This window comes from Dasypus novemcinctus, chromosome 25, assembly GCF_030445035.2.
Source record: "Dasypus novemcinctus isolate mDasNov1 chromosome 25, mDasNov1.1.hap2, whole genome shotgun sequence".
NCBI classification, from domain to species: Eukaryota; Metazoa; Chordata; class Mammalia; order Cingulata; family Dasypodidae; genus Dasypus; species Dasypus novemcinctus.
This window is the reverse complement of record NC_080697.1, coordinates 17,296,795-17,317,806: the sequence shown is the minus strand read 5'-3', so window position 1 is coordinate 17,317,806 and position 21,012 is coordinate 17,296,795. Positions and strand designations below refer to the sequence as shown.

At 60.6% G+C, this 21,012-nt stretch overlaps 1 protein-coding gene across 1 annotated transcript; it reads right to left on the bottom strand.

Moving 5' to 3' along the window:
* Positions 1-5,733: 5,733 nt before the first annotated feature.
* SLC35F6 (solute carrier family 35 member F6) lies at positions 5,734-17,683 on the bottom strand. Its single transcript, XM_004451483.3, has 6 exons — positions 17,517-17,683; positions 11,182-11,254; positions 10,318-10,489; positions 9,988-10,200; positions 9,251-9,361; positions 5,734-7,698 (listed from the first exon to the last, which is right to left on the bottom strand). The coding sequence occupies exons 1-6, from the start codon at positions 17,591-17,593 to the stop codon at positions 7,229-7,231; spliced, it is 1,116 nt and encodes a 371-aa protein (XP_004451540.2). The 5' UTR covers positions 17,594-17,683; the 3' UTR covers positions 5,734-7,228.
* Between the last annotated feature and the right edge of the window lie 3,329 nt (positions 17,684-21,012).

Genomic DNA, 21,012 nt, shown 5'->3' with positions numbered 1-21,012 from the left:
AGTAACTTCTAGAAAATTTACAGTCATGGAAATGGCCTACATTCTGTTTCTCTTGGACAGCCCTGGCATCGAATGGATCACTTTTATCTGCACACTGAATTCAGTTTTTCATTGTTCATTTAACAGACACTTGTTGAGCATCTATTAGGTGCCAGGAAATATTATAAGGGTTGGGGCTAATGCAGCAAATTAGACATATGCTCTCAAAGTCTTATGTTCTGGTGGGAGGAAAAAGACCACAATAAACAAGTGAATTAATAATGAACCAATTACATACTGTGGTAAGTGCTAGGATGGAAATAAACACGGCGATGGGTAGAGTCACTTAGGGTAGGAGGTGACAGCCTTTATTCTGTAGAGGAAGTCAGGGAAAGTCCCTCCATGAAGGTGAGATTTGAGCTGAAGCCAGAGATATGAAAAGGAGCCAGCAGGTGGAGGAGTTGGAGAAGGGGAAAGGATGTCCCAGCTAGAAGGAACTATGGGTGCAAAGATCCTGAGGCAGGAGAGAGCTTGGCATGTTCCAGGAAACTGAAAGGAGGCCAGGGAGGGGAGAGTAGGACTTTCGGTTAGGGTAAGGAGGCTGAATTTATTCCAAGTGCACTGAGAAGCCACCAAGTGATTTTGGGCAGGGGAGTGACATGAACTCACTCACACCAGGGAAGAGGTTATAGAGTTGACCCAGACTAATTTCATGGCTTAAAGACATGTTAAGTGACATGAACTCAAAGACACATTAAGATTGTTGGGGGCAGTCAGCTGACAGGAAAGCGGCAGTGAGAATTAGAAATGGAATGACATGCAGATTTGACACACCGACTGAAAGCTCCTGAGAGTCGTCGCCTTGTGCTGGGCATTGGACTGAAAGCTCTGGAAGGGCAAGGCTGGGTCTCGCCTCTTCAGCATTCCAGTGGCTACACTGCGCCTCGCCCCTTGTAAATGTTCATTAACTTCTGGAATACATGAAAGATGAAATGATTTGCAGGTTATCTCATTGCGAGGCCAATCCCCATTCTGGACTAGATCTGATTTTTTCACTTTGTCCTTGTGTGCAAGTATTTAGTCTTTGGCAGGGATTTTTACCACAAAAAAAACCCTGTTTTCACTGGGCTGCAGACATCCAAGAGGAGGGCGAACACAAGGAGAAAAGAGAGAAAGAGAGAAACCTGGTTAGTTTAGGATTGTGTACCAGTCAGTGACCATCAAGTTTCCTTAAGAGACTTCGTTAAAGAGATCCAAGATTTCATTGGCTACAAAGGTATTTTAGCGCCACTTCTCCCATTATGTTGAAAGGGACTTGACCTATCCATGGATAAATATCTGCATAGTTATCTATAACTATAATATAAATATTTTCCTATAGGAATGTATTTATATTAGAAATATGGGGGGGGGGGGTGGAATGTAGCTCAAGAGGCTGAGTGCCTGCTTCCCATGTACGAGGTCCCGGGTTCGATCCCTGATGCCTCCTAAAAACAAACACAGGGAAGCAGATTGGGCTCAACTGATAGAGCGTCTGCCTATCACATGGGAGGCCCAGAGTTCAAGCTTAGGGTCTCCTGGCCTGTGTGTTGAGCTGGCCCATGCGTAGTGCTGATGCATGCAAGGAGTGCCGTGCCACTCAGGAGTGGGAACAGTCACTGGGGATGTTGTTGGTTATACATCCATGTTCCTGAGGATTCAGATTCAGGAGGGCTGGGGTGGGGCCCAGGAATCAGCATTGTAACAAGCACCCAGATGAGCCGTGTGCTCAGGGATGTTTGGGAAGCAAGGCTGGCATGCACAGACATGCTTTTCAGTTGGTGGACCTTCCTTGTTTCACTTTTCTTGGATTAGGCAAAAAGTCCTTGGAACGGGCATGTTTTTCCATCACTATCTTCCCCAAGTACTTCTCCCTACAGAAACTCCCGCGCTGAGGATGTTTCTCCTTTACAAATCAGTCCCTGCCCTCGAGGAGTTTTTGGTCCTAGGACTCAGATCGTCATTTTAGGGCAGGTGCATTCTTGAACACCTAGGGAAGTCAGTGCTTAGAAGAGGAACGGTGGGCTTCTGGGCCACATGGGAGGTTGGGGGCAGAGCTGGGTGATTTCTAAGGAGCTAAAAGATAGCAAATTTCTAACTGGCCCTTGCCTTTTAGACAGTGTTTGTGGATATACTCTAGCACGTCATTATTTCTGTCTTGACTGAAGCTCAAGATGCCCTGCCTTCTCCTTTCTAACGATCACCATCTGAGTCAGGTGCGTTGTTTATGACGTCACCAATAACAGCACTCATCTTTCTTCTACTCATTTTTTTTTCAGAGGTACTGGGGATTGAACCCAGGACCTCATACATGGGAAACAGGCAATCGACTACTGAGCTACACCACTCTCCAATGGGAGTTGGTTTTTTCGTTTGTTTTTACGAGGTATTGGGGGTCAAATTTGGGACCTCGTACATGGGAAGCAGGCGCTCAACCACTTGAGCCACATCTGCGTCCCTCTATTCATTTTTATGTGTAGAAAAAGGCAACATGCACTAAAGTATTCAAACAAAGCCAAAGTTAAAAAGTTTTGGCTGGCAGTGGTTGGAAATGCTTGCCATCTGTTGAGGTCAGCACACCAAAGTGTTTCAGGGTGCCAGTGTGTCAGGGACAAAAGTTGGATGCACAGATAAGTGCTTACAGGGCATGCAGACCTAGGAATAAGGCACATGCCTGAGGGAGAACCCCAGTGGGCCATGGGAATTGGCAAGGCCTGTTCTATGGGACCATTTGGATTTCCTTTCCGGGGTGCATTACTTCTGTTTACTCAGGCTCATCCTCACCAGCTACTTTGCAGGCCTCGCATTTCTCAGTGGAGCTTGCTGCATATCCCAACCTGTGCATGACCACGCTCGGTGCCCCTGGGCCAACCCCAGCACGCGCTTACTGGGAATGAGCCCAGAACGGACGCCTGCAGAATTTGACTTCAGGCCCGTCTTTGTCCACTAATGTGATCTTTTACCCTTATCCCTTCCTTTTTTCCTTTTAATCTGAATTAACTTTTCCCTTATAAAACAGTTCCCCGTGTGCCCTGGTAACTGGAATTCTCCTAGAGCTCTTATATTCTGGCCAAACATCATGAATTGCTTCAGGGACTGTAGAGGGAATGAACAGTGATTTGATGAAGCGAGAAAGGCAGTCAGTTTCCCCCAAACTCACTGATCCCTCTTGGGATCTGGTGAAAAGGGGTGTGAGAGATGGGGGCCAGTGCCTCAAGAGGGCAAGAAGCTTCTAGTTCGGTACACGGGCCTGGGCTGTGAGGCAAGCGAAGGCTGGGGCCTGCCTGCTCCTGGTTCCTTTCCTGGGAAGCTGCAGAAGTGCTGAGGGGCTAAGGTCGCAGTGTGGTGGAAAGGGAACCGGAGACCCTCAGGGTGGTTAGCGTTAGGGTTAGGGGGAAAAAAAGAATCTCGGGGCGTCGGGTCCAGGAGGATGATTTCAGGGGTGGAAGGAGTGGATCGGCCCAAACAGCGCAGTGGGGGATGCAGAGGAAAGCGCGTTTTCCCGTCCCCCGTGCCCTGTCCTGATCTGAATGCAGCTTCTGATCCAGGTGAACATTTGGAGTGATCCCTGGAAAAAAAGTAAACAGGGAAGAGACAAGTCACCCGACTGTAAGGTGACCCCATCCAGGGTCTAAGCCAGGAGGGCAGGGATGGCCAAGACCTGCCTCCTGAGAGCAGGAGGACCTGGCACTTCTGGAGGGCAGACTTTGGACTCCTGGAGAGGCCTGCTCACCCTTCCTGAGCTGGAGGAAGGGGCTGGATTGCACGCCCAGACCGCCTCGTTTCCTTTGGGTGTCACCGTCAGTCGTGAGCCCCAGCCGTGCTCCCTGGAGCCTCCTGCCGGCCAGCTGTGGAAGCGCTCTAGGCTGTTAGGGGCCAAGACCACTAAGATCCCAGACAAATATCACTGAGTGCCACCCGTCCATCAGAGGTCTTTAAGGAGGCTAGGGGCCGCTGCCTTTCAGAGGCAGCCAAGACTTGAAGGTAGCCCAGGGTACCTAGTCACGGTAGAGGGGCAGCTGTGAACGCTGGACTCCGCCCCCCCCCCACCAGCGCCGCCTGCCCCACTCCTCCCCGGCCTCACCGCGCGGTGGGGGCTCTGACCTCGTGAGTGCAGTTTGCTTGTTGAACTGTGCAGAGACCTTTGGACAGTGAAGCCCGCAGAGCCTTCCATGCCAGGCGAGCCTGCCACGGGGCCCTGGTCTCGGTGCACGGGGGCGCTGGCGGCGGGAGGGGGCCCGAGGGCTGGACGGCAGCTGAGAGCGAGCCCCAGGGTTCCCCTGGGATCGCTCTGTGGGGGGCAGAGGTTGACTGGCTTACTGAAATGGTTTAAACTAGACTGTATCTGAGCCAGTGTGGACAGAAGTGTGTTATCAGTCAATTCCCATTTCGGATTCAGAAAGGTAAGACAGAGGTGTAGACAGCTCCCACCCCTGTCTAGACTGCCTGGATCAGCAGGCACGGGGAGAACCTTTCTCCTCCCCCCCAGACCCAGTGCCCCTCAGCAAGATTCAAACTCGCCTCCCAAGGCCCCCCACTGCAGGAGCAAGTGCACCCGCCTCCAGGGCCACGGGAGTGCGCCTCCTGGGGGCACCCTTTCATCTTACCCTCTCGGTGGCTCTTCCTTCTACTCCCTGATGGGGCCCAATCAAACCTTTTCCCCTGCCACTGCTGGGGCTCCAGGCCCCCAATCCCCACCCCAGGCTGACAAACACCGCTTTACGGGACAGCCTGCTGTGGCTCGGCCGTTCACGTGCACCCTCAGACTGATCTGTCATCTTCACGTCTGTCCTGAGATGGACGCTGCTTCTGGGACCCCCGTTTTGGAGAAGCGAAGACTCAACGTTCTTGGAGGTTAAGCGTTTGCCTGAGTTAACAGCGGCAGGTCTGGTGGGGTGTCCCCCTCCCCAAGCTCTGCCGCCCCTCGCCACTGAAAAACTCCCCCCAGCCCTTCAAACTCAGAAATGTGCGCCCCCACCCCATACAGTATTCAGATCAAGGCCAGGAGCCTTCGGTGGCTTGCATGGGGCAGCACGCAGGTGGGCACACCCCAGCGGGCAGGTAGCCCAGAGCTCTTCACCCTGTAAGTGGCAGAATGGCGAGGACCAGGAAATCTGGCTTTGCCGGTAACTGGCTGTGTGCCCTTGGGGAAGATCCCCATCTCTCTGGGCTTAAGTTTCTTCATCTGAACAGTGAATGGCCGACTAGAGGATTTCCATGCTTTGCAGTGTTAGTTTTTCCATTCCAGCATCCTAAGCTCTACCCCAGGGACACTGCAACCACCTGTGCCCCTCCCCTCCCTCATTCAAGAAGTCTTACACGAGGGAAGCGGACTTGGCTCAGTGGTTAGGGCGTCCGTCTACCACATGGGAGGTCCACGGTTCAAACCCTGGGCCTCCTTGACCGTGTGGAGCTGGCGCATGCGCAGTGCTGATGCACACAAGGAGTGCCCTGCTACTCAGGGGTGTCCCCGCGTAGGGGAGCCCATGCGCAAGGAGTGCACCCCGTAAGGAGAGCTGCCCAGCACGAAAGAAAGTGCAGCCTGCCCAGGAATGGCGCCGCACACACGGAGAGCTGACACAAGATGATGCAACAAAAAGAGACACAGATTCCCGGTGCCGCTGACAACAGCAGCAGACAAAGACGACGACGCAGCAAATAGACACAGAGAACAGACAACTGGGGGGGGGGGCAGACAAATCTTAAAAAAAAGTCTTACACTGCCACCTTTCCTTTACTTTTTAAAAATAAAGTTCAAAACAACATTCTAAGGCCTTAGGGTTTCAGACAAGGCAGCCGTTGTCTTCACCGTCCTCATTCTGTCTCCTCCTCCTTGTGGCATGCACTGTGGCCCCAAGAAGCTCAGGGGCCCCTGGCACTCAGGGCTGGTGGAATGGATGGCCCCCTCCCCCACTGCAATAACCTGCTGGCCTCCCCCACAGCCCGGGGACTCTGCGTGTCACATGTCCCTTCGCCCAGCTCCTGGTTTAAGGAGAGCACTTGGCTTGTGGCATGACAGAGCTGCCCAGGAAATGGTTTGGGGCCACAGAAACTGCCAAGGAGAAACCCTGGAATTGGGGTGCTCAGCTCTTTGGGGTTCCTTCTCTTCAGGGTGGGGTCACCAGGGGGACATTACCAGAAGCTTCCGTCCCAGCCGCAGCAAAGTGGTAGGTGGGGCCACGGGTCTGGAATCAAACCCAGGCTGGGATACTGGCTTCACCACTCAGTTGTGGGACCCTGGGAGGTCACGTGGCCTTCTCGGGGCCACGGTTTCTTCACCCATGCCCACCTCTGAAGGTGTTAGCAGAGAAAATGCCTGGGATACTGGAATTGTCCTAAAGGGCAGGCATTCTCATCTCCCCGGCACTAGTTTTCTAGAGCCGGCTGCTGGGGGCGAGGCTGAGGCCCCCGCCTGCCCTGGGTCCCAACCTGCTGCCGGCTCACAGCACCCCCAGGAACCCCGACCAGAGCTGATGGCGGGAGGCCCCTCCTGCCAAGCCACTCACAACTCGACCTCAGACTCCTCACTTTTAAAATGGAAGGTGACGAGGTCACAAAAACTGCCACCAAGGGCTTCCTGAAATCACCCCCCCCCCCAGCCTTTCCCAGGTTCCTGGGGGAGGGGAGGGGACAGGGACACCAAAATGTGCACAGGGAGGAGGGACGTTTCCAAAGACGCAGCTTTGACTCCTTTCCTGGATAAGTCGCTGTCACCGGCCCCCAGAAGGGCACGGCCAGGAGGCACCCAAGGTCGTGGAGCGGATACCGTCTACTTCCCAGAGAAAACCAGGGCTCGGGGCGACTGGGCCACGTGCGGGGAGCCAACGCCGGGGCCGGGGCCGCCTCACAGGCAGGTGTGGGGCGCGCCGTGGTGGCCCGGCTGACGCGGTTTAGAAAAGACGGGGCTCAGCTTTGCTCTGAACGTGTTCGCCGACTTCTCTTGAGAACCCAGTCAGGCTTGTGATTCAGGAGGAAGTAGGGGGGTTGCGAATCGGTGCGACTCGGCTTCCCGGCGTGGCCCCAGCGCCACGGGAGGGGCCCGGGGGGCAGGGGCGCACCTCCCCAGAGGTGGTGGTGGGCAAGGGGGAGGACGTGGGTCTGTCTCATCTTCGGTGCCGGTGGCTGCCCCGGGGGTCTCCGGGGAGGTGGCAGGGTGAGGCCGCGGCCCCCAGGTGAAGGAGTGGGGGGGGGCCCGAGTCCCGGAGGAGGCTCAGCTGGCGTCGTTGATGGGGGTCCGGGCGCCGCCCAGCAGCCTCTCGCGCTCGCCCTCCTCGGCCGGGGGCCGGGCCCGGGGCAGGCGGCTCAGCAGCGGGCGGTGCAGCCCGTTGTAGAGGGCGGTCCCCAGCAGGAGGACCAGGAAGCCGAGGATCTGCAGCGGGTGGAAGGGCTCCCAGCCCAGCGCCAGGCTCAGCGCCCAGATGACCACGGTGCGCAGGCTGTCCAGCACCATGCGGGTGGTGGCGCTCAGCTCCTTGGTGACGCTGATGCCCGCGAAGTTGAAGAAGGCGATGCTGCCCACGTTGCCCAGCAGCGCCAGGGCGATGAGCGGCTGCCGGCCCACCTGGCAGAAGGCGTCCAGCGCGTCCTCCAGCGTCCCGCGGGGGTTGCCGCTGAAGGAGCCGGCGGGGAGGAAGTACATGGGCACCAGCAGCACGGACAGGATCACGAAGCCAAAGAGACCTGTCGGGGGGAGCCCGTCACCCCACATGGCCCCGGCCTCCGGGCCACCCCTTCCTGGAGGCCCTCACCCCATGCCTTCCTCCTGGGTCCCCGGCCCCTTCCAGAGTCAGTCCCTCGCGGCCTTCCCCCGGGGCAGCTCTGGCTACCCTTCTCCCCTCGTCAACCCAGGGCATGGGATCTAGACAGGAGTCAGAAGTGCCTTTTGCGTGGTGGCACGCGCAGCCACGCAGGGCACACACGCACATGCAGGCACGCATGCGCACGTTCGCAAAAGAATTTCCACCGAACGAGCCACAATGCACTCTGACCTCTCCTCATCGATTCCTTATCCCTTCCATCCTAGTTGTTAAAAAAAAAAAAAAAAAGACTCGCTGGCCGCCACACACTACACCGCCTCCACAGGTTTTGGAAAACATAGCTACTCATTTGGGGTCTATCAGTCCTTGACGGTGAGCGTGTGCCAAGAGGTAAATTGGTGCACTGTGGCATTCATACAGCCTTGCTAGGAGAAAAAAAAAACCAGTGGAGGGAAGTGGACTTGGCCCAGTAGACAGGGCATCTGCCTACCACGTGGGAGGTCCAGGGTTCAAGCCCCGGGTCTCCTGACCCGTGTGGAGCTGGCCCATGTGCAGCGCTGATGTGCGCAAGGAGTGCTGTGCCATGCAGGGGTGTCCCCCACGTAGGGGAGCCCCACGTGCAAGGAGTGCACCCTGTAAGGAGAGCCGCCCAGCACGAAAAAAAGTGCAGCCTGCCCAGGAGTGGCGCCACACACAAGGAGAGCTGGTGCAGCAAGATGCAATGAAAAGAGACACAGATTCCCAGAGACGCTGTCAAGAATACAAGCAGATGCAGAAGAACACACAGTGAATGGAGAGAGAGAGCAGACAACTGGGGCGGGCGGGGAATAAAAAATAAATCTTAAAAAAAAAAAAAAAGAAATCCATGGAAGTAAGCAGGAAGCTAGTACTCTAGCTGATTCCCACTCTGTTAGCCCCTTACCTCCCCGTGGTACCCCCAGAGCCCTGGCGGCCACAGGCACAGGCCACGCTGCGCGTTTCCATCACTGTAAAGCCTAATTTCGACAGTTACCTCCCTGCTCACAAGCCTGCAGAGGCTCCTCCCTTCCGGTCAGTTCAAGTCCAAGTCCACTTGCCTGACAGCTGATGTCCCCTGCAACCTGACCTTGCCCTCCCGGATCCTGGTGATTTCCCAACATTGAACCTGCCCCTCCTTCACGGCATCCCCAACGCGGGTCAGGCGCACCGCGTCTCTGCTCTGCCTGGAGTCCCCTCCCCACTCGTGGCTCGAGGGCCACCTCCTCTACCCCCAGACCAGACCCGCTCGCCGAGTGAAGCGGCCCTTGCACGCAGGGGGCCTGGGCTTTTCTTCTCCCCGGCTGGCACCCGCTGGGGCCTGCATCTCACTGACCTTCCTCCCGAGCCCCTGGCCGGGGACAGGAGGGGGGCGGGAGGCCCACGCCCCAGTGTTCCTGGGAACCGCGCCCCCACGCGCCCCTGCAGCGCGCCCGGCCCGCCCCACCGGCCCCACACACCCTCGGTGCCGACCGCCCGCAGCGGGTGCACGTTGTGCTTGTAGACAAACTTCTCCTCTAGCACCATCTGGATGGAGACGATGACCTGCGCCATGACGATCAGCAGGTCCCCTGTGGGAAAGCACGGGCCCGGGGTGAGGCCGCGGGAAGCTGCAGCCGGGCAGTGGGCCCGAGGCCCAGGGGCACGGCGACACGCGGGGCCCCGGGCCTGAGCTCCCTGGCTCCTGGGCGGCAGGGCAGGCACTGTCACCGCTCGCTCCCCACTTCTCTCACCCAGAACCTGGGGCTCCGGAAGGCGTGCCCAGGTCTGAGCGCGCCACCAGGGGGCAAGCAGTGGGCATGGCAACGGGCGTTTCTGGGTTAATCCCGGCTCGGAGGGGCCCGGGATGGGCCCTTCGGTGTTGGGGTCCAAGGGCGCAGGGATAAAGTGTGCTCACGGCTGCACCAGAACGGGTCCCCGTTCCTCTCCCCAAGCCAGCGGCGGGGGCGTGCCCGCGTGCCACGGCCCAGGCGCCCTCCCTCCCCTGACCCTGCGTTCCTCACGCTCTTCTGTGGAACCCACCACGGCCCTCGGGTCCTTCCTACCCGGTATTGGTCACCCTGAGAGCAGCTGCACGTCCAAACCGTGGCGCCCCACGTGCCCGCCCCCGGGGCTGGGTACAAGTTGGTGGACCTGCTCCGTGTGCCAGGCTCCTGGGGAGGATGGGACCCCCACCCCCCGGGGCCCCGAGCCGCACCTGTGATCACGTCGCTGAGCTTGTGCTGGTCGCCGGGCCCGTTCAGGAGGTCGGCCAGGCCCACAATGACCAGCCCCGCGATGGTGGCGAGGATGCCCAGCCACTGGCTCAGCGCCAGCCGCCGCCCCAGGAAGGCCACGGAGAAGAGGCCCGTGAAGATGATCACCGCTCCGCGCAGCATCTGGAAGCTGGAGGCGCTGGTCATGTTCAGGGCTGGGAGAGGAAGGCGGCGCGGCGTCAGCGGTGGGGGAGGGGGGGAGGAGAGGAGTGCGGGGGGGGGGTGCCTGGGGCCCCCGGCTTCACCGGGCCCCTCTGGGGCTGGCTACTCACCCACATACATGATGCTGGTCCCCGTCATGTCGCAGAGGGCCGGGGGCAGGAACAGGAGGGGGTTGAAGGGCTGCTGGGGGCCCCCGCCGGGGTCCGAGGGCCCCGCCGCGCGGCAGCGCAGCAGGTAGAAGACAGCCAGGCAGGAGAACTCGCCCAGGAACATGCCCACCGCCTGCAGCGGGGAGGACCCCGGGCTTTAGGGAGGGGCCCTGGGGGTCACCTTGAAGGCTTTTTTTTTTCCCCGGCAGCACAGCCTTCTTCAAACGAGGCTGACCCAGAACCCCAACGCATTGAGGAGAGAAATGCAGAACTGTGGGGGGAGGCTGGCCAGGGCCGGGCCCCACCTCTACACCCTGGAAACGTCTCTGTGGAACCCGGAAGGCCGGGGAGAACCAAGCTGAAAACGATCCTTCTCGTCAGGTTCAAGACGGAGAAACTGAGGCCCAGAGAGGGTCGGCCTTACTGCAGGTCACGAAGCTGCTGAATCTGAGGCTCCCAGTTCCCATGTGGCTCGAGGGACCACCCAGTGACGGTGCCCGCCCCGTGCTGGATGGGGCCCGGGGTCCTGGTGGGACCAGCAGCCTTTGCTCCTGGGGTCTCTGTTTTCCAAATGTGCTCTGACTTGGACATGGGGAGGTCTGGCCTGATGGGGGCCCGGGGCATGACCACGTGCGGGGACCGTGCGCCCCGCCTCCTTCCAGGGGCACCCGCAGAGCCTGGTCTCTGCCATGGGGCGGGAGGGAGAGGAGCGGACGCCTCTTGGAGCAGGGAAGCCTCCATCTCCAGGTCAGGAAGCAGCACGACCTTCCAGGGGACACCTGGTGTGAGGCCTGTGAGACAGGAGGGGGGCGGGTGGACAGATACCTGGAGGAAGGGGTGCTGGAAGCTGTGCTCCTTGCTCCCTCCGCAGCCCTCGGCCACAAAGTTGTCCGCCCACCTGCGGCAGAGAGGGAGAAGGTCAACCCTCGGCAGCGCGGCCAGGCTCGCCACCGGGGTTCAACCGCCAGCTCAGGGGCCGGGTGGGTGTGGTTAGGGAAGCCACTCCTCATCCTAGGACCACCTAGAGCACAGTCTGGCAGGTTCAAGAAAGGTCCCCAGACCTAGCAGTGCTGCCACCAACTAGAAGTCACTCCAGGCTGCTGCCCGAGCAGGCATCCGGCACGACGGGTCACGTGTGCGTCGCTTTCCGGCTCCACGCTCGTGGTCATGCGCTCGCCAGCCAGCTCCATCCACACCTCTCTAGCCCCTGCTCCTGGCGCATTACTATAAAGCTCAGGAACTAGCGGTGGCATGAATGACAGAGGTGTCCGGCCCCGCCCCGGCAGGCCGAGCACTGCAGCCCAGAGGCAGCACCTGTACGCGCCCTGCTGCCACCCCTGCTGGGCGAACACGCTGTGCCCACAGGGAAAGCCGCCTGGTCTTGCCCTTCCCCGGGGCCGGGGCACTTCGGGGCTAGCTGGCTCGAGCGCTGGTGCACCTGCCCGGCCCCCCGGCACGTCTCTGCTCTCCTGGGGGTGGCTCTGCCTGGACAGGCCGGGGCTAGAGGAGTCGCTGGCAGGGCTCCCGGCCGGGGAAACGGGATCCCTTTGTATCTCTCGGCTTGGGCCCAGGGGGTCGGGTGTCAGCACTGCAGGGGAGTCAGGGACTCGTCCCAGCCCCGGGACGGGCTTGGGTCCATCCTGCAGGCACAGAAGGACCCCAGGTCTCACGGAACAGGAGTCCAAACCACCAGTTCATGGGGATGAGGCAACAGCCCCTAAGCGGGGCAGCACGCGGCGGCCCGCTTCCAAGACAGGCTTTTCAACGTCAAACTCCTGCAGCGCCGACTGTGCGCCAGGCACCCACGCCACGCACTTCACAGCGGGTGTCTCAGTTAAGCCTCAGGTCACGGCTGGGGGCTCCAAGGCTCGGGGTGGAGGCCGTGGAGAGAGCAGAGTGAACAACGGGCGGATCCAGGGCTAAAACCCAATGCTGCTCGGATTCCGCAGAGAAAAGGCAGCCCCAAACGCAGACATCAGTTTCCTCATCTGTAAAATGGGGTCAGTGACGCCCACATGGACGAACTGCCCAAAGTAGGAAATAAGAGCGGATACGTAAGGCCTGGTACACAGCAGGTGTTCAGCAGGAGGGGCCTTGGCTGCTACCTCTGCAGCCCCCAGACCCGCAAAATGCTGAAATAGGAGAGGAAACCCCGCCACCTCCTCACCAAGGCCCTGACTTGCCAGCGAGGCACCCAGGGCCCAGAGAAGGCCGAGGGTGTCGGGCGCTGAGACAGGGTGGCCTCCGGGTCCCTCCACACCTGCCCGTCCCCCCAGGTGAGGGGCTGGAAGACACTGTGGAGAAGGGGAAAAGCCGGGGTCCCCAGGGCAGGGGGCTGCCCAGGACAGGCTGGGGCGGAGCCGGGGCTCCCCGTTCCTGCGTAGTGAGTCACCCCCAGGCACAGCCCCGCCAAACTCAAAGCTCAGCGTCCTGTGTGGGCAGGGAGGCTGGGAGCGCCGGATGTGGCGGTGCTCCTTCCCCAGACAACCTCGGCCACTTCCTCTCCCGGCTCCAGCTTGTCACACCCGTGAGTCAGTGTCCTTGCCCGGCAGTCTCAGGAGTTGGGGTCCAGTGAGGGGCTGGGGCCTCTCCTCTCTCAGGGGGACCCCAGCAGGTGGCCCTGGCTTCCGAGCTGACCAACAGGGACGAGTCCTCTCATCTACCTGCCTCAGAAAATCCTAGCTGTGGCCGGGAAGGACGTGGGGCAGGGGTCGTCCCCGTCTCCCAGGGGACACCGGGGGCTTGGGGAGGGCTAATCTCACAGCCACCTGTGCCTGTCACTCTACTGTGCTACCCTCCTGCCCGGAGGGTTTCTCGAGCTGGCTCAGAGATGGTTCCTCTTGGAACCATCTCTCCTACCGTGTCAGCCTGCGGGACCTGGGGATGGGGGCAGCCGCCAAGGGCAAAGGGTGGAGCTGGCACAGCAAGGACAGCAAAGCGTTCTTCCTGGACGGAGGCCTGGGGCTGTGGAGGGGTCTTTCCTGGCTGGGACCCTGGCCCCAGTGGGCCTGATGGCTAAACAGAGCCCAGGGGGAGAGGAGTCACCCCAAACGGCCCCAGCTTTGGCCGGGTGGGCCCTCGGCCTGCAGAAGCTTGGAAGGGACTCTGAGCCTCACTTGGCGTGGCGGTGTGGAGCTGTAGGTAGCCCAGAGGCGCACGCTCTGAAACGGAGCCCCACCTCTGAGCGTGTGGACCCACAGCGACCGGTGTGATGAGGGCACCTCGGAAAGGCGGGTGTGGCCCCATGGGGATGGGGCTTAATCCTATTACCAGAGCCCTTGGTAAGTGGAGTATATTCCATCACTTCCATCCTGAGAGCGAGAAAGGCACAGGATTCAAGAAGCTGAATTGGGGGAAGCAGACTTGGCCCAGTGGTTAGGGCGTCCGTCTACCACATGGGAGGTCCGCGGTTCAAACCCCGGGCCTCCTTGGCCCGTGTGGAGCTGGCCCATGCGCAGTGCTGATGCGCGCAAGGAGTGCCCTGCCACGCAGGGGTGTCCCCCATGTAGGGGAGCCCCACGCACAAGGAGTGCGCCCCGTAAGGAGAGCCACCCAGCACGAAAGAAAGTGCAGCCTGCCCAGGAATGGCGCCGCACACATGGAGAGCTGACACAGCAAGATGACGCAACAAAAAGAAACAGATTCCTGTGCTGCTGACATCAACAGAAGCGGACAAAAAGAACAACATGCAGCAAAATGGACACAGAGAACAGACAACTGGGGGGGGGGAGAGACATAAATAAACTAAACTTAAAAAAAAAAAAAGCTGAATTGGAACCTGGAGCCCGAAAGAGAAGGCAGGGACCAGGAGACGCCACTGTGCGCCTTGCCACGTGAAGGAGGAGCTAAGGATGGCTGGCAGCCGGCTGCAGAGGGCCACCACGCTCGGGGAGGGCAGTGCCTTGATTTGGGCATTTTCCCAGCCTCAACCCATGGTGAAGAAATTCCCATTGTTTAAGCCGAAGGGACTCGCGGTGTCTGCCTCGGCCAGCTCGGCAGCTGCGGGCTCTGAACGGGCAGGATCCTGTGGAAGGGGACTGGTCGGGGCAGACCCTGCCACAGCGCCAGGGGAGGGCGACACGGTTCGGTCTCAAGGAGGCACGGCCTGCGAAGGCCCCAGGAGACGGGGAGGAAACCGCTGCCCAAAGGCGGGGCAGCCACTTCTCCGGGGCCAGGGTTCCGCCTCCCACGGTCACTGGGCCCTGCCCCCGTCCCAGTCGGGGCAGGACGTGGCCCTGCAGCCGACCAAAACCTGCTGAGTGGGGACGAGCGGCCTCAACGGCCAGTGGTCTTTGCTCCCCTCCCTGCCCGCAGCAGGGCACGTGGCTGACACCCACTTCCTCATCCCCTCCCTCCAGTCCACCCAGGGACCCTGGAGGAAACGTGTGACCACACGCAGGACAAGGAATCGAAGCTGCCCGAATCAGAATGAATTCCAGGGGGAAGACGGGCAGGAGGGACGGGCAGCCCGTGGGCAGGGCGGGGAGAGGCCGACCCTAGGATCACAAGTGTCCCCACACAGGCTCCTCTGTCCTCATCTGCGAGATGGGAAGAAATCCCCAAGGAAGGGGGGTGCTGCTGGGACCCACAGTTTTGGAAGAACAGGACTGGCCCAGGGTCCTGAGGCCTGGGTTCTAGCCCCAGCCCGGGCACCACCCGCTGAGTCAGGAGCCCACACTTCTCTTGGGACCTCAGCTCTGAAAAAGGGGAGGTTAGACTGGACGGCTACTGTGTCTCGAACCCTCTAAATGACCCGAAAAATGACTGTAGGAGGCCCCGCCTCGCCTTAGGGGTTAAGGGCACCGATTCTCGGGCCAGACCGCTTTGCGCCAACGCGCGCTCTGCTGCTCGGCCGCTGAGGTGGACTAGACGAGGCACTTCGCCTTTCTCTACCTGGTGTCCTTGGCCAGGGACAAGGATTGCATCTGCCTCGTCAGGGGGCTATGGAATTCTCTGAGGGGCACCCAGTAGGCAGCTGGTTTGTGCTGGCTGCGGCCACATTCTTGGGTGCCAGTATCTGCCAGAAACCGGTCAGACCTGTCGTTTAAAACCAGCGCGGGCCGTACACGGCTGCCCTCCCCACGCATGCTCTCTCTACGGGCGTCCTCAGGGTGTGGGGTCGAGACACGGGTTGGACTCTGATTCTGAGGCCTGTCTCGGGGTCGGGAGGTTCCTGAGAGGCCCCACGCTGGTTTACTGGGTGGGGGACAGGACCACAGGTTGGATCTCCCTCTTCCTGCCTCCCAGGCAGGCCTCTAAGGGCAGTGACTCTGCCTCGGGGCACGAGGTTCACCTAGCATCCTACCTGGCCTGTGGCATCCTACCTGGCCGGTGGCGTCCTACCTGGTGGGTGGCGTCCTACCTGGCCAGTTGGAAGCTTTACAGGAAGGTGCGGAGTCAGCAGCTCACAGCTGCTCTCTAGGCGCGTGCCCCAGGACTTAGCCAGGGAGATGGGTAGATGGAAGACTCGTTCCGCTGCCCTAAAGCTGGGTCTCCTTCCTGGCTAAGGGCCGGGAAAACAGAGGGCCCTCCGGGGGGCCGTGGGGCTGGGGAAGCCAGCCACTGTCCACACCGCACAGCCCGGCTCCACGCAGAACTCCACAAGGGCCCTGGCGTGGTTGTCAAGCATGCGCGAAATGCCCCTTGGCCCCTGCTCGCTCCTTTCCTGGCCCGAGATGGCCTCCCTTGCTGGGGGCACCTCGGATGTGCCTGCTGAGCAGCCCTGACGCCTCTTCTGGCGTTTCTCACGTGACTGATGCAGCGTGTGAGGTACTGACGCCTGTCCCCCCCTTCAAAAAGCCCACAGTCAGTCTCTCAAAGAGCGGCGCCCGCGAGGAAACCCAGGGGGCCTGCAGGGGGGGAAAGCTTCTGTTGGGGTCATCGCACCCAACTCCTCCCTGCTCCGGAGCCCGGCAGGACCCCAGCCCGCCGCTCTCCACGCACATGTCTGTGTCCGATTCAGTTCTGAGAAAGGCCAGGCTCTGGGCACTGGCTTTAGGTGGTGACAAAGGGGCAGGAAGGTCTGGCCCTGTGGCGAAGGGCAGAGAGAATAAAGAGCCGCCGGGAGAAGGGGGCGCCTCCTGGGCCCCTCAATACCTGCTCTGAACCCCAGCCTCGCCTCCCTGCCAGACCCGAACCCCCATACACCAGAGCGGTCTTGAATGAGCACTTGGGAGACCTCTGCTCTTCCAGGGAGACACCGGGCAGTTGTGGGTATCTCGCCATCCTGCCTGCCGAGTCCGGTGGCTCCTCTCTGCACCTGGGCTCCCCTACCTGTCCCTTCCTTCCTTCTAGGTCATCCACCACTAGACAGCAGCCTTGCGGTGGTTTTCCCTGCTGGCCACCACGTTGCTCACATCCCTGTTTTTCCAAACATATCACTCTTAACTTGTCTCTCCACTGCTCAAAAGCCCCCCATCGATCACGGGATAAAATCAGGCCTGGAGGGGGCACGAATCAGATGTGGTTCAAGTCGCTGGGTGCCTGCCTCCCACATGGGCGGTCCTGGGTTTGGTTGCCTGGGTCTCCTAAAGAAGACAAACAGCGAGCAGACACCGACCAAAAACAACGTGCAGATCACCAGCAAAAACAATGAGCAAAGAACTGGGAGTCATGGGGGTGGGAATAATAGATAAAATTAATTAAAAAAAAAAACAACAGGCCTGGAGATTTGGAGCTACTGACAATCTCACTGCGATGTGAGCTGGCCGTTCACCGGCCTCCGAGTCCGCTCCGCAAATGGTAATCGCACGCTAGCTCGCCCGCCCAGCTCCAGCCCTTCCCGCATCGGGGCTGCGCGGGGCACAGCCCAGGGCGCCCGCTCCCTCCCTCGGTCGGCGCGGCCTCTGTGGCAGCCGGCACGGGGCTGGGAGCCCCCCACCCCCGGCCCCAGGTCCTGGCCGGCGGCGCTCGGGCAAGGACGCCACCGTCGCCAGGGGCCGCAGCAGAACGGGCGGCCGGCGAGGCGCGGAGCCGGGAAAGGACCCGCCGGGCCTGGCCGTGCAGCGCGGCCACGGCCGGGCCTCGCCCCCGCCGGGGGGTGGCCCAGACCCCGGGGGCACCGGCCGGAGGCACCGAGAGCGCCCGCGGGGCCGGGCCGGGGCGAGGCCGGCGGGGTGGCCCGCGTGACGGCGCAGGCCGGGCCGGGGGGGCGCACTCACTTGGCCGAGAGCGTGTTGATGGAGCCGGTGACCAGCATGAGGCCGGCCAGGAACAGCTGGTACCGCGTCCAGGCCATGGCCGCGGGGCTGCGGGCGGCGCGGGACCGGGAACGCCCGCGACGTCCACGCGCGCTCCCGCCGCCCGCGCCCGCCCGCCCGCCGGGCCCGTGGGGGGAGGGGCCTCGGGCGCTTCCGGGCCGGGGGCGTCACGTGACCCGCGCAGGCCCCCGCCCCGCGCCGGCCGGCCCCGCCCCCGATCCCGCCCCGCGCGCCGGAGTCGCGGCGGCTGTGCGGGGTGGGCGCGCCGGCGGTCCCCGGGGTCCCCGCTGCGGCTCTGCGGCCGCGGCCTGTTTGTGGGAGGGGCTGCGGGGCCGTTTTGCAGACCTCGGAGGGGCTGGATTGGGGCTGGCGGGGACAAGCCAGTGTGTGCGGGGGTCCCCCCCACGCGGCGCCCGGGGACCTCCGGGAGGGCCTCCGGCGTCCCCGCCCCGCTGGTGGCTAGTCATGTCTTCCAGGCGGCGGCTTAGGAACCTGGCCCTGGCCGCCGGGAAGCCCCTGCACCGCTGAGGAAGTGAAGTCGAGAGGAGCCAGAGGCCTGGCCGAAGACCAGCGAGGGACGGAGTGGCCGTTTGCGCCCAGTGTCGTAGGCCTCCAGGGGCCACCGCCCAGACGCCCCGCAGGCTCCCCTGGCGCGGAGGCTCCCAGGGCAGGACGCGCGTTTGCCCCGAGAGGCTTTCTGATTTTTCAAACCATAGTCTTGGTGCCCAGGCCGGGCCCGGCTCTAGGCTGCACCCGGTGACCTCCCCAGCACAGCCCTGCAGGGCACACTGCCCCTTTCCTGCAGGCCTGTCACAGGAGACACGGCGGTGGCACCTGCCTGCCGACTGCTCGCTCACCTTAAGACCCTGTGAAAATCTCTCAAGGGACAGCACCAGCCCCTTTTATTCAAGGAAGTCCTGACAGAGGGGGCGTATAAGCAGGATGAAGTGTAGGTGGTCACCAGATGGCCAAGGGAGTAGGAATAGCATGTGCAAAGCACGGAGGCCTGAGCCAGCGTGGGGTGTGTTGGACCCACAGATGAATCCCAGAACTTTCCTTCCCTGGAATGTGTTCTCCTCAGTCAGTGGGAGACATGGGAGACCCCGAAGGATATTTCTTCTAAGTCTTTTGTCCTTGACAACACTACTAGTTTTGTGTAGTTGAAGAGGAATCCAGGGAAGCAGATGTGGCTCAGGCGGTTGGGCTCCTGCCTTCCACATGGGAGGTCCTTGGTACGGTTCCCGGTGCCTCCTGAAGAAGATGAACGAGCTGACCCAACCAACGGGCAGGCTCAGCAAGGTGACGTGACAAAATGACGTGGTAGGCTGGAATTCAGAGACTCGAAGGAGAGCCGGGATAGTATGGGGGTGACCAGCCAGCCCTCAGGCCAAGGAGTGACCCACCGGGAGGCCCCAGGTCTCTGCTGGCCGGGCTCGAATGAGCTTTGCAGGTGAAAACTAGTGTTGCTGGATTCCCTGTAGGTCCTTGACCGTGTTACATAGAAGAATTTAAAAACATACCGGTTTAGTTTGGCCAGTAGTTTATTAAAAGATGAGAAAAGAGAATTGAAATGGGAAAAAAGAACAGATTGCAGGGCCCCAGGTGTACTTGTGGGCTGGCCCAGGCAAAGAGAGGATGATTTAGCCTCTGTGCTTGCCTTTTTTTAAAAGATTTATTTATTTATTTCTCTCCCTCCCCTCCCCAGTTGTCTGCTCTCTGTGTCTATTGGCTGTGTGTTCTTCTGTGTCTGCTTGGATTCTTGTCAGTGGCACCCAGAATCTGTGTCGCGTTTTGTTGTGTCAGCTCTCCGTGTGTGTGGTGCCACTCCAGGGCAGGCTGCACTTTCCTTCACGCTGGGCAGCTCTCCTTTCGGGGCTTACTCCTTGCACGTGGGGCTCCCCTCTGCGGGGGACACCCCTGCGTGGCAGGGCACTCCTTGCGCGCATCAGCACTGCGCATGGGCCAGCTCCACACAGATCAAGGAGGCCCGGGGTTTGAACCTTGGACCTCCTGTGCGGTAGATGGACGCCCTATCCATTGGGCCAGATCCACTTCCCTGTGCTTGCTTTCTAAACCATTATTATTCCTCTCCTTATTAATATTTGGGGGGGGGCAGCTGTTTGCTGTTTGGATTGACTACCCCACCCTCAGGGGCTTTTCCTTGATCCCAGACATAATCTCGTTCTATAGGGGGCATTCTTGTGGGGTTCCCCTGCAGCCTTGTTGTGGGGCGTTTCCCTCGGGATTTCCAGGTGGAAGTTCATGGCCACGTGTTTCATGGCCACGTTTTTCTGCCAGGTCTTAGACTCGTCTTCTCATGCCCTAGACTGGCCTGCCTCACTGGGGTGGACATGAGTGGCCCCAGGGGCGCAGCTGGTCCCAGGAGAACCTGTCAGGGTCTCCGGAGAATTCCAAGAAAACCAGAGGGGCCCCGTGTTCGTATGTAGGCTTTGCAGAATCCGTCAGATTTTATTTGATCGGATTTGGGGATGAAGCTCAATTTGTACGCTGGCTACGTTTTTATCTCACAGTTTTGGAAGCCCTGCTCTCCTGGGCTCAGTAGCACATCTGCCACTAGCGCCAATGGCCCCAGGTCGTGGGTACCTGCCCACCCGAATCCCAGGAGGATCTGGTGTCCTTCAGGACTCTGCTCAGGGAAGCCAGAGAGGACTTGGGTGGCTGGGGGCAGTGGAGTGGGGTAGGGTCGGGTAACAGGGAGGCATGGGGAGGGCCCCCGGGGGTCCCTTCCCTTCATTGCTGGGCCATTAGGAGGCCATGGGTGGAGCAGCCATCCTTGGGTGGCCAGAGGACACAGCCCTCAGATGGGCAGGGGTCTCCTGCTTGCTCAGGTGTGACCGTCCTGCCCACACCAGGTGTAGGTACACAGGGCGAGTGTCAGCGAAGGGAGGGAGGGAGGGAGGAAATTGTGCTGGGGGCGCAGGAGGCATGAGCATTTCTTCATGTACCCCATGGGCATACAGTCTGCAGGGCTGGAGCAGCATCTGCGCAAGCTGCCCCCTGGCTAGGAAGGACAGAGGTGCTTCCGCCGCGCCTGCGCCTTAGAGGAAGGTGACCGCGGTTCAGCCGCTGACTCTGGGCCCCGCTTTCCTGGCTGTAAAATGGGAACGGTAACCCTGACCTTGAGTGCCTCACGGTCGGTGGTGCAGAGCCAGCAAGGAAGGACGGGGATGTGCTGGCCGAGGACCTCGGGGGGAATCAGGGCCCCGTGCGGTCGGCGGGCCGAGGGGTCAAGGGCACTGGGCACCCTTTGCGGAAGGGCTGGACAGGCTCCCGCCCCAGAGGCCGGGGACATTTGGAAGAGGTTGGCGCGATACCCCCAGAGAGGCCCATCTCCAGGGTCCACGCCGTCGCGGTGACGCCGGCTTGAGTGTTCGCAGCTCACTGCCAGCCCATGGCTCGTCTGAACGATAGAACGTTTTTCCAATCCATTCCGTCA